The sequence below is a fragment of the Scatophagus argus genome, chromosome 2, assembly GCF_020382885.2.
Source record: "Scatophagus argus isolate fScaArg1 chromosome 2, fScaArg1.pri, whole genome shotgun sequence".
Lineage (NCBI taxonomy): Eukaryota > Metazoa > Chordata > Actinopteri > Scatophagidae > Scatophagus > Scatophagus argus.
The window spans coordinates 18085203-18098848 of record NC_058494.1 but is presented as its reverse complement, the minus strand read 5'-3'; the positions used below and the strand labels follow the sequence as shown (position 1 = coordinate 18098848).

The following is a 13646-nucleotide window of genomic DNA, read 5'->3' as shown; positions in this document are numbered from 1 at the left end:
CAGCTAGACTTCCTGTCAGGAAGCCCCCTCCCCCCCTTGACCCCACCCGCAGCCCACCCTCTCTGGTCGCATAGCTGGCAACGATAGGGTGCCTGCAGAATTAAGTGCCAGTTGGTGTTACTGTGTTTTCTCTATGTCTCACAGGAGAGTACGTTTTCAAAGAACAAACAGCGCGATGTTATCCTCTGAACTATGGAGCAGTGGCAGGGACACTGAGCCGCGTGGCACAGCTGTAAAGGGGCACTGGAGTGGAGCACAGGGTGAGGGCGAGCAGGGAGGGAGGGAAAAATAACACTTTGACTTGCACTGATCTTGAACCTTGTGTGCCTGTTTGACTGCACAGCAGGGCGTGCGTCTGACTGTGAGAAAAATGATGGGGAGAGTATTTTTGTCCCCTGGTTTCATCACATTCCTCGCCACTTCTCTCACCTCTCTCAGCTCCCCAAGTGGTTCGTACAACATGGTCTGCTCTTGATCCATCAAAGCTGCACTTACAGGGGAGAAGAGGAAATATGTCCTCTGACAGATATAAATGACTGCTTAGCAATTCAAACATCATACTTTACTTTCTCCATCATAACTTTCAATATAAGCTACTTGTAAATACTTCACACTTTGTGCCAGTTGTCTTTACTCATTTTCAGGGCAACTAAGCTTCCAACTGGTTCCCTCGTTTCTCAGATTAAGCTATTGATTGTGCGGTGCATGATGACTGTGCACTCGTGACCCGTTCCTTGACTGCAGGGGTTTGAACTTCTATGCCTACGCCACTCTTCCTTCTAACCTGCAGGTCAGAGGGTCAAGGGTCAGGAGGAGCCAAGTGTTTGGGGAGGTCAATGTCTTTCTCCCATCTGAGAGAGAGAGAGGGTGCCCATCTGTTAAACAGGTTAACTTTAGTGAGAACATATGATAATGTGCGGTCATTGGATTAGCAGGTTAACATCGATGTTATTAAATTACTATTAGATTATCTGCACTGGCGGTTCCGACAAAATGCTATGAGAACAGACATAGTGCATATGCCGTAAATTCAACAAACCACTCAGTCCAAAATGAGAACCATTAATTCCCGATTAAGGGTTGATTCAAAAAAGAAAAAAAAAAACAAAACAAAAAAAAACAACCTCAAATTTTGTCAGTTTCATCTAGCTGAAAGGCAGTGCTGTATGTGCAGGTTGTGGTTTTATTTGTTCATGTTTTGAGATATCAATCTAAGTCAGTCTTTACCTACAGTTTACCTACAGGTACTCTGGAGTTAAAAGGAATTATCAACACACTATCAAGCCCCCCCCAAACACAATCAGTGGGGAAAGTCAGGGTATCAATAAGTAGGATTCATCCTCCAGGGACCATGAATCTCTGTGCAAAATTTCATAGCCCATTCAGTCTGTGAAACAACCACTTTTACTGGAAAGGCACACTGCTGCTGAGTTTCACAAACATAACTTTTCAGTGCTGTGAGCACCACAGACGAAATTCCATTCCTCAGCATGGTGCAGGGGTGAAGGCAGATATTTGAGTGACTGATTCATCTATACCTGGGCATATAAAAACAAAACTGCCTGCTTTGCTATATAACAGTGGAGGTAAGCATGGCATTTTTTAAAAACAGGTGAAGAACAGAAGCCATAAAAATTTCAAGGAGCATTGTTTTCTGTGTAATTGCACTGCACTGAATGTCAAAACAGTCAAAAACATACTCCATGTTTGGGATTTTGTACTAGCTGACATGTAAGGATGAGCATTCTCTCTTACTGTATATGAGCTTGACCATCACGAAGACAGCGCCCCTCCACCCCACAGCTCGCTCTCCCTTCCTTCCACTCCATGTACAGGATGTATTTTTGATAAATGGCATAAGGATGGATGGGCTGACAGAGGGGCCGGACAATAATGGCTGATCTACAGGACACAAATGCAGCTACTGAGGAGATTTATGGGCCTCTGCTCATCGTAGACTGTCCAGTAACCGATGAGATGATTTCTCAAAGCTCTGGACAGACGGCAGCCAGCGCAAGGGAAAGCTCTTCCTCTCGTCCCTGCACATTATTTATTAATCATATGTTTTAGGTGGAAGCCACTTCAAGAAGTGCACCGAGGAAACAACATGCGGGCCGTAAACATGACAAAGACGGGAGAACACAAGTGTGAGAGGGAGAGTGAAACTGCCAAGGCGAATCAGGGGCACTGGAGATGGGCAGAGTGATTCTTTACATACAGAACCCCACACAGTTCAACTGGAGAAAACCTGGATGATATTCATGTAATATGCAAGAGCTACTTTTGAGAAAGTCATCACATTCAATAACCTATAATGTCAATCAACCTGCAAAAATCTGTTTTCTAGTTTCCTGAAATGGTCTAATTATCACATATTAATTTGAGTTAAAAGATGGTCAAAATGTTCCACTTGTCCTGGGAGCCCTTAAAGTCCTCTTACTTGCAGTGCTTTTAATTTACGCTCTCCCAAACTACACTGTAAACTTTGATGATATAAAGTTTATGATATAAATGTTTTTTTTTTGTTGTTTTTTTAAAAAGAAAATTACACTGACAAAGCCAGCGGCTCCATTTTTTTTTCCACATGTGAACACTTGATGGATTGGTTTGCCTTCTATGGGAGTAAACTGGGTTTTGGACTGTCAGTTATACAAAACAAAAGCTGTTTAAATATTTGAACTTGTGATTTTTCTGATACTTTATAGACCAAACAGTTAAACAATGAATGACAAAAAGTTAGTTTCAGAGCTTAAATATACCACATGTTGAACTGACAACGATGTGAAGTGTCAACACATTAACTGGCAGGTCTTTCTAATGTTATGAGCGGTACTCCGTTGCAGCTACAGTATTTGATCATTAATCCTCATTTTGTATATTCAGCAGTCCTTGAAGATCAATATTACAGCGGAGAACAAGGCAGCATGCCACCCCAACAGTTAATGTCTGGTCAAAATGGTCCTTTAATTGGGAGCACTGTTGTAGCTGCTTAGAAATGGGGTACTATCAAACAGCGGTTTACAATCCCCTCCTCAATGCCAAGTTGATGCGGCCGCCAATGCAACTTCCATGGGATTCCTGATTAAAAACTGCTCTGCAGTCCCCAGCCTCCTGACCCTTCACCCTGGCTCCACTCCATCTCAAAGCTCGGGAAATTAATTAAAATTTCACAGAGATGGTATCGCATCGCATCGCCGATGAACGCGTGGGGGTGGAGGGGCAAAAATCTATCAAAATCATCTTCATCTACTCCCTCCGCTGGTTGGCTTGAAGGCAGGAAGGAGTACAAGATGGCCACGAAGACACTTCCTGTGAGAGAACTGAGTGCTTCCTGTGCCGGAGGGCCGAACAAACTTTCTTAAATAATGTCATCAATCATGGCACTGGCTCACTCTCACTGCCCCACAAGGAGAGCAAACACACAAATAATTATACATTGTAATTTAGCCCAGAGGAAAGTCTGTCCCTGCTTTCCCCTTCTCCCCAGTGGAAAGCAGCATATCGCCCCGACGTTCCTCACCCCTCCCTTTCTCCCTTTACACAACAATAAAATTACATTTGCATTAGCTGTGAGAGAATTTGGTTGGATGATTTATTGAAGCAATCAACACTACGCTGGCCAATCCCTGGTCCTCTCACAGAGAGAGAGAGAGTGTGTGTGTGTGTGTGTGTGTGTGTGTGTGTGTGTGTGCGCGCGTATGTGAATGTGTGTGTGCTTTCATGCGTGTGTGTGTGTTGGGAAGACTGGGTGGGGTAGCTTGGAGCTCAGAGAAAGAAAGAAATAGCTTGGGCTGGGGACCAAAGGGGGAAGCGAGGTATGAGCTGTGCAGAGGAGCAATCACCAAGATTCTGCCTTTGATTAGATTAGCATTAAACAACACCCTGACACATATGACAAATAGGTGCATTAGAGCCTGTCATTCTTCTCTCTTTGGTTTTCTATCTGGCTTTCACTGCTATTTCTTCCTCTCTGGACATTATAGGGCTCACATTCCCTCCATGTGTCCCACTAGCACAAATCTATTCACGGCCACTGACATCCAAACAGATGTGCGATCTGACTGTATTACCTTTTTAGAGATGAAGCGAAGTGAATAATGGGAACCAAACTGGGTAGGGGTTAAAAGGCGGAGAAGGTGGAAGAAAGGAAGCCAGATGACAGGCACTATTTCTTCAGAAAATAAAGCTGATAAAAAAGGAAAAAAAGCTGAGCACAGTGGTGAGAGAGGTGTCATTAATCAGATCTGTTTTTGTATTACGGGGGATCTTTGTTTTTTTCGTAAGGCGTTTTAAATGGTAAAGATGGAAACAAACAAGGCCAGAGAGGAGTTATTATCTGTTGTCCTTGTCAGCGCATGTGTGTGTATGAGGGCAATTGTTTGAGTGTGTTTCTACAGGGAATAAATACATTGTTCACATGAGACGCATATGAGATTTACACATTAATGTAAGTTACACTGCGTTCTGTGCTTTGGTCCACAGCCTTTGGTAGCTTTGTGTCTGTTAATGCTAATCAGCCATCCTGGAGTGATCTATTGACATCCCCGATCATTGATCTGCCCACGCCTGCTTATGATTCCCGAATTAGTATTCATGAATCCGGCAGCAGCTAAATAAACTTGGCAACAAAACACCCACAAGACAACAGAAACGAGAGGGATAATCAATGCAAAGCACCATCAAATCTACATTATCCCTCCTCATCAGTTTGGCCAGGCCACAAGGGCCGGCGCTCGGGTCAGAGGTGACGCGGACAGGTCGGCCACCCTTGACCCTCAAACCAATATTTGCGGCCTGTGATGCCTTCTCTCCGATTTCTCGGCCCCTCGCTCGGGAACAGGGTGAACGTGTGAAGACAGACAAGGGAGTGTGGAGGAGAGATAAGGTGTTGGATGGTTCACTGTCCACTCAGGCCTGTGGATTTACTGCACTCAAGGTGAGCCCGATAAATCAAATCAGTAGAAAAACGGAGGACGGGGGTAAGTGCAGATATAGATGCCAGACTTACCTGTGAACACAGAAGCATGACAAGCTCCACCACTGAACTGCTGGACTTCATGCACACCAGGCCTGGAAAACATATGAAGGAAATAAAGTGAGAATGAAATGTACATTTGTGCATTTTATTTTATAACCCTTCTTCTGTGCTTCTGAAGACACACTCATGCCAGAACACACACACAAGCAGAAAGAGAATACCTAACCTTGTGCCATCTGCAAGGGAGCAGATAGTATTGATGGGCCTAATGAGGCGACATGATGTTACTGTAAACTAATACATATTTGAGCCTTGTATTACAGGCCTGACTTGGCCAGCATATGTCCCATTGATCCCTAATGGCGAGCGCTGGGCTTTTAGGGGGCAGGGGGCCACTCGAGTGTCCAGTGGCTGCTGCACGGGCACAGACGGGAAGAAGGCAGAGTAGCCTTTGGTCTTTCAGTTGGCTCGTCATATGACACATGCACCATCACATATGCACGCACAGACACACACACACATACATACACACACACACACGAACACACACACCTCCCCCTGCCTTCTCTTCAGGCCCCCCTGCAGCTATCAATCAACTTTCCATTTTGTTTGGAGGCAGCAGACATCCAAAACACTGCTATTAGTGGCCTGGCCTCTGACCTGGCAGCCTAGAAACCTTCAGCACAACTACCAGTTTTTTGCTCAATGCATACTCGTCACGTTATTAGATTAACAACAGACTGGAGATGCATTCAAATAAGGACGGCAGTTAAAAGATGCCTCATCCTTAAGGTCTGAGAGGACAAAGTGGAAAAAAATATTGTGACCCCAGAAAAAAAAAAAAGATTAAAAAAAAAAGAATATCTGTAATGAGTCGCTGTCATGTTGTACTTACTCGTGCCCTCTATAAGGAGCTCCTGTCCATGACTGCCCAGCAGAGTCCGAGACAGGAAGGGGGCAAAGTCCACAAATATCTCTCTCAGCAGGGGAGCTGCCTTCTCCAGAGCGTGCTCCAGACGCTCTGAGATACTGGACATGTGATCCAAACAACACAATGCATGGCAAGTAGAATGAAATCAACATGAAAGTGCAAAACAAATGTATTTTGAAAATATAATGTCAGTAAAATATTGGCTTTTAATGTCAAGGAAAACAAGAAACAGGACAAAGCAAATATCTGTGGATATAAATTAATAACTGAATGTACGCTTATGTGCATAAAGAAAAAAGCTGATGTGTGTGTGTACGTGTGTGTGTGGGAGAGAGAGAGAGAGAAAAGAAGATGAATCACCTCATATTGGGGGCTGTGTTCTGGGTCACAGGGGAGAGTGGGGGGACAGATGGCAGGCTTGCGCTGGCTGGATCCTGGCTGCCTGCTGCAGGGAGAAACCAAAGAACTCAGTTATTAGTCTGGATGTTGGACAAGAATAAGATGCTACACACACACACACGCAAACATAATCACAGCAGTACATTATACAACCAATGTAGCACCATAAACCCGTGCAGAAACATGGCTCTTGTGAAATAATACAATGGTCTTCATTCAGATGTATAGAACAGGGAGATTTATGGTCAAATAGGGCAAGTGGGGGTACAAGTATAATTTTATGGTTAGATAGTGGATGATGTACTCCGAGCACAATAGGTCTCCCTTATCAATTTACAATTCAGAGATTTTTATGACGGAGACCACTCAGCTGCAGTTGCACCTTAAACACTGTGATTATTCACGGATGGTGTTTCTAAAATATTTCAGCTGTATATCAAACTCACACACACACAAAATATTTATTATTTGTTAAAAATAACAAAAGTAGTATTTCTAGTGATACACCTGTGTGAATGTAAGCTGTTAAAAAAAAAATTCCTTCAGCTTTTCAAATTGTTTTCACTCATTAAGTCATTACATACCAATTTATCCCTCTGGGCTGTTTGTGTGACTGTTTCATTATACAACTAAAAAGGTGCTTTACGACTTCATTCTGGAGACAGAGGCGCACAAGGTACAAAGTCCATGTTTGATTGATCTGGCAGTAAATTCACTTCCCTGTGGCTCATAAATAAGCTAATGCCCAGCTGAATATGGAGGAGGGGGATTCCTCTGGTGTTTCAGCTGGATTGTTTTTTCAGCCAGGACAGTCTCCAAGCAGGGATAACTCTTAAGGAATGACAGACACTGTAATGTGGGCTGGAATGTGTGTGTATGTGTGTGTGTGTGCGCGCAAGGTGTTAAGCAGCGCCATGTGGGCCCAGTGAGAGTATCCCTCTCGAGCTGAAGTAGCTCCTTCAAACAAAGAGGAGTAAATGAACGTCTCCATTAGTCCTCACACTGCCCCACTAAAACACACACACACGGCCTCACAAAGCATATTTGCTCAACACTGTTCACTGACACAAAGCACCATATGCACACAGCCTTAACACTCATTATTCACGCTCACACGAACACACACACAAAACATCCTGAAACAAAACAAACTCCGGTCTCACGTCACTCCCTCTTCTCTAAAGCACTTGCTCATTGGGGATTTTGTTGGGTCTCTCTAAAAAAAAAAAAAAATCTAATTGAAGAGTTTGGTCCAGACCTTCTCTAATTGGAAAGTGTCATGAGACAACTGTTGTTGTGATTTAGTGCTATATAAATAAACTTAATTGAAAATTAGACACACACATACATATATATATATATATATATATATATATATATATATATATACACACACTCTTCAATGAAAAAACAATACACTTCACACACACACATCCAGAAAAGTGACCAAAAAAAAAAAGGAAAGAAAAAAAAAACTTCTGGAACACAATTTACTTCTGATCAAATATAGGAGCATTTGTGCTTTCATAAAGTTGGAATTCAAATAAAAAAAAAGAAAAAAGAAAAAAGTATGACCATAATATGTTATTTTATTCATTGACCTTTTTTCAACTGCATTAGAAATTGGTGTATTATAAAATTATTTTTATATTTTTATAGCAGCAATCATTAATTTACATTAATTTTCATTACATTTTTTTAAGTTTCATTTAATGTGCAGCTTTATTTTGAAAATGTCACTCTTATTTTTACTCTATAAAAACAAGACAAAAGCTCCTGCAGCAATTACAACCGAGTTAGTGCAACTCTAATGCTGACTGCCGTCTTCTCTGGGTAACTGGATTACATTGTACAAACACAGCAATATTATTCTTCTAGACACACAGAGGAGCAAAATCTCTCAATAAATATTGACTTTTTCATGGCGGGCTCATCCAGGCTTTGACTTATCTGCCCTTGCAGAAACAAAAACACTGCCCTTCTAATACTCTGGTGTGTGTGTGTGTACTCACTAGCTGCTGCAGAGTCTGCAGAGGTGCTCTGAGAGGCATCGCCAGAAGACACCACGGCGACGCTGTCGATGTGTGTCACACCAGACACAGATGCAGCGGTGGCTGCTGGGATGGGAGTGGAAGTGCCTGTAGACAGTGTCACACCCGCTTTCTTAGGCGCAACGATGACACTTCTGCAGAGAGACGAGATAAATCATTCATTTAATTGTCAACTAGACTGAACTAATGTAAGAAAATGCCGATGGTTCACAGCAAGACTTTTATGTACACGGCAGAGAAGAACACAAGCTACATCTTCGGTTCTTTAGACTGGAAGAGCAACTGCAGGGCCACTTCACTGAATCAAAATATTTTAAAATATTCACATTCATCTTGCCACCTGCAGCAGTTACCGTCTGAATAATACTCCACTTTTTTTTTTTTTTTAAACTTCAGCTACTGTTTTGCTTGTCGATACAAAGTCTTCAGCATGAGAGCATGTGCTGTATATAAAATAAATAAGTGTACAGTGTATTTATATACAAAAGAAAACCCACTTTTGGTGTGTGTTTTCCACTTATAGCACAAAAAAATTTGTTATTAAAAATGATCCTTCTAAAATGGCAAGCACAAGGGTTAATTTAAAAAACACTGCAAAAACAAGTTTCCTGACTTGAAATTGGAAAATATCTGATTAAAGAGTAAATAAGAAAATACTCAGACTGACAATACCATGTTTCAGCGCTTATTTTTACACTAATTTCCACTGGTATTCAATAAGTATTACAGTTTGAACCTAAACACACTTACTTTTAGCTTAGAATAAGTTTCATTCACTACTACAACTTTACAGCGATCTCTGTGATGATAATGCTGCGTTTTCAGATATCCCTCCTGCAAAGTAACAGGAAGCGTTTCTCGTACTGATGAGGTACGACTGAGTTCAATTCCCGTCCGGTAGTGGGGGGGAAACAAAGATGGGAGGAGAGCGGCATGCAGATAAGCTGTCAGTTTAGACCGGCGCTCTGACAGACCACTGGCCATATCTGAGAGAGACTGGCCTTGCTTATCAGCGCTGACACAGGGGAAGCAGGGTCTAATCACTGGCTACTGCTGCCTCTCAGAGACACAAACCAATGCAGGCTTACCAAGACACGCACGCATACATCAAATGCAAAACATTTGAATAAGAAAAGAACACGAGCACGCAGGCAAGAAAATAAAAAAAAAAAAAAAAAAAAAAAAGCTAAGATACATTCCTGCACGTTCCCACAGTCGGTGTGTATGTACGGTTTTATACACACACACTCAAGAGGTTAACTGGGTCTGGCTCCCTGTGGTGTAGACAGATACCTGGCTGCAGTATCAAAGGCTGTTCCTCTGTTGATTTAAGGCAGCTGATCAGATCTATTAAAAGTTACTATGAATGTTAAACCCTGACAGTTGACCTTTGCTTCGAGTGATCTATGATTTGAGAATAATAGATCTGCATACGGAGACCGGTGGCTTGACAAGTTGTGTTTAAAACACAAACACACTGAGAAGGTCCAGAGTGATATGAAAACTGAAGTAGTGCTAGAAGAGAATGAAATCAGTACTGATGGCCAGGAAAGGTGGAGATAAAAGTTTCTGGTGACTTTTTTTCTCCTTCAATGATAGTGAGCAGGCTGGATGGTGGTATCAGGGAACAAGGGCGGCGCTGACATGAAGCATCCAAGGTGTCAACAGCAGGGGAGAGAGACAGGGAGACAGGGGACCCCTGGTGTGTGGAGGCTGGGAGAGTGTGTGTGTGTGTATCCACGAATATTTGAATATATGCATACTGAGTGTACTACAAATAAATGCACAAGTGCACAAGTGTGTATGAGTGTGGCAGTGAACATGTCCGTGTATGTATTTGGCCTTCCATCTGTTCCTCAGCAAAGGCCCAGTGAATTATTCAGCAGGTCATTAGCCACACTTATCATGAGTGGGCCGCCCCAGTCGATTAATCAGCCGTCAGCGGCCCCACTCAACCCGCAAACAGGAGCCCAGGGCAGTGTGTGTGTGTGTGTGTGTGTGTGTATGCTAGGCAGAGGCTGAATTATTTAAAGGTTTTAACCTACAATAGATAACTGCAGTAAACACTGTGATTCCAGTAATCTCTCTGCTATTTTAGGTAAAACAAGTACAAGAATGAGTAAGGAGTGGCGTGTTTGTGTGTGTAAAAATACTCTCCACTAGAGTGTTAACCTCAGAAGCAACTCATGTGAGGGAGGGGAGTGTACACGCCAGCAAAGCTTTGATCTCCCCATTCAGCCTCGTTTCAGGCAACCCCGTGCATGTGAATGTTCAAAGTGATGCTCACTCATCCTACATGCTGACACATTTGCATGTACACAGAACTTTGAAATCCACTCTAATAAAGTCTACAGCACCTGACAGTTTCTTGAGCTGTGACTGGACGTTAGGGCTCGCGTGGGAGGGACATTCACTTGATGACATGAGTGATTAATGAGAGGAGCAACTGGGTCCTAAGGGCCCACAAAGTATGTATAAATAGCAGAGTCTCAGTGTTTTTCGCGAGTATGCTGTGATCGCGTGCTCAATGATACTGCACTGCATGTAACTATACATGCATTATGCAGGCATCAGATATGTATTGACAGGATGTTATTCATTTAGACCAACATGCAACCAGAAAACATGAAGCAAAGTAAGAAAATGTTGAAATTGTGTCTGATGTCTGTGTGCATGAGCAGGTATATGTATTTGTACAAGCACATATTGGCTGGGTACTGGAGGGCAGCCCATAACTTGGAACTCAGGAAGGCATCTTGGCAGGTATCTCGTCATCTGTCTTTATGTGAACTCTGTGTGTTTATGTCTGCTTAATGCATGTTTTTTTAAGGCTATGCTGTGGAAATACAGTACAGAATAATAATACAGAAATGATACAATTCAGTGGATAGAAAATAAAACAGAGCACAACCAATATAGTAGTTGGTCTCAAAAATTTGCTTTTGTAGTGAGCCATAGTAAAACAGTACAATGACCTGTGTGTGTCCTGTATTGTTTGCCTTGTTGAGTGCTGAGTTTTGTGTTCTTAATGTATGGATTTATTGTTGAGATGTGTTCTGTACTATCTTTTGTGTACTTGTTGAGCTTTATGTATTTTAAATGCCCATCTGGAGACAGGCATTGCAAATTAGCTTTGGCTATAAACGCCGTGATGTGTGGCGCCAGTTCATGCTACACTCTCAAAGCAAAAAAAAAGAAAAAAAAGACACAATAACTGTTTCACAGGATGCAATTGAAATGTGATTTATGTATTTAATTATTTTTCATTTAAATTTAAAATTGTTTTACTGATTGGGTTTCCAGATCAAAAATTATCGTAAGCTTAAAAGTTACCATTACAATAATATACGTAATACTTCTATGAAATTTTCTGCTCTGGCTGATATTTCTCATAATATTTTAATAATCATTTATAAGGGATTACTGCCAAAATGTTTATACCCAGTGATAAAAAGAGCTGATGCATACAGTAGCTGTTTGCCACTGCTTTTTTCCCCTCAGGCTAAAATACTGATGTGCTGAATCAACCAGACAGATAACATATTGATTACGTTCTACTAGTCTGGGTTAAGGAAATGTATAAAAGTGACTCAAAGCAAACTGTGAAGTCTGTTGTCAGCTTGTAACATCAACAGCTTAGAACAGCAGGTTATCAAAGAGTTGATTAGCTTGTAAGTTTGATGCAGTTAGGACTCGCAAACCTTGTTTCAGGTGCATCACAAAAGGTGAAGATGTGTGAATCCCCGTTTGCTCTCACAGAACAACATGTTTTTATTATAAGTTTGATGTAAGAATTACAAAATGGAAAATAATGGACTTCACTCTCTCGACTGCATTTGTGTCCGACACGCTTAAATTTGTCCTAAGACACACATTAACACCACTTTAACATCAACAAAACTCATCTGTACGTCAACTCTCACATGCATGCCGAGTCTGCTGCCAGGAATGCAAACAACTGCACCATGTATATCCCAGTGTCTGACACACACGCACACACACATTCTGCTGAAACATGCAGACTAAATCACAGACTTGTACAATGACACTGTTTAGTTCTGGTTAGCGTCAGCAAATATTTGCAGACTGGCTGTCATAACAGGGGCATGGCTGAGAAATGGATGGGAGAAATCCAGCAGGTCTCCACTAGTAAATAAATCAGCAGGGATACTTCACCCCCTGACCAGCCTGCAGTTTTTATCTGGGAGATCCCGGCTTCTTCCATACCTTGGTCTCGTAAATTGAGCCCCATGGGTAAGTGGAAAGTTGCCATGTTTTGGCAGGAGATGTCAGTGCAGAATGTCAGTTCTGGCTTGTACTGGTGTCACTGGGAGGCTGACTGGTTAGTGGAAGATGTTGAGCAGCGATAGAGTCATTAATTAACAAGATAATAAACACAGAACATGTCTATATGCTTGGCAGGTAGAATTAAGGTAAAGATTAGAGTCAGACTGCTAAAGAGTAGTAAATAGAAATGATAAGAGAATAACTACAGCGTAAAGTTAGTGACTGATATGGACAGTGGGACAGTTTTGGCCTATAGACATTAAAGTAGTTTGGCACCTCAGCAGTGAAGTTGGAGAAAAAGGAAACATCGAGAACCCCAGTAAAAGAAAGTGTTGAACGTGTACGACTGCTAAAACAATCAAGTCAACCTCAAATGAGTCATCTGGGAGTCATCTCTCACTGTATTTGTAATCAAAAATGAATTTAAAAAAATGCCATATTATAGGATAAAGCAGAAGATGTTCTTTTGTGTAAGCACATCACATGAAAAGACCAAATCAGATAATGAATTAACGTACTAAATATTGTCTGAGTATCCAAAGCCTCATACAGCTCATTCCTTTGTGCTTCTGAGGAACACCTTTGCACTGGGCTGCGTGTTCCTTCAGTTCCTTCTGTTTCATGAATATGGGCAGATTAGTTTATTTTTATTAAGTCCCACACACACACCATCCTGCTACTATTATATTCCCTAAAAATTCACTATTTACTCTTGTATGAGAAATGTTTACTTAAATCTACAGTGCCCAGCAGTGGAAATTATTTAACCCTTTTAAAAAGGAAAAGTGACATTTGTGACCCTTTTTGAAGATTTACCTCCTCCGTAGCAACCAATACTCACTGAGATCTGAGAGCCACAGACAGGGCTGAAAAACAGCAAGTTACTGGACTAAAAATGGACAAATGCACTTTTGGTCTTGGTGCTTTCCGTCATGGGATTTGTTAACAATAACAGAAATATAGAATATTGTCAGCCTTATGCTTTAACTGATAATAGCAT

The 13646-nt window shown here is 41.7% G+C and overlaps 1 protein-coding gene across 6 annotated transcripts in view; it reads right to left on the bottom strand.

Moving 5' to 3' along the window:
• Positions 1-13646, bottom strand: part of lrba (LPS responsive beige-like anchor protein) — a 176795-nt gene that overhangs the window by 110484 nt on the left and 52665 nt on the right. For 5 of the 6 annotated variants that reach the window (XM_046415230.1, XM_046415250.1, XM_046415239.1 and 2 more), the window contains exons 30-33: positions 8321-8493; positions 6270-6354; positions 5874-6007; positions 5009-5070 (exon numbers count right to left, since the gene is read on the bottom strand). In XM_046415230.1, the coding sequence (XP_046271186.1) occupies positions 5009-5070; positions 5874-6007; positions 6270-6354; positions 8321-8493 (454 nt within the window). The remainder of the gene's footprint in view (positions 1-5008; positions 5071-5873; positions 6008-6269; positions 6355-8320; positions 8494-13646) is intronic. The other variant, XM_046415260.1, reaches the window with a different exon arrangement.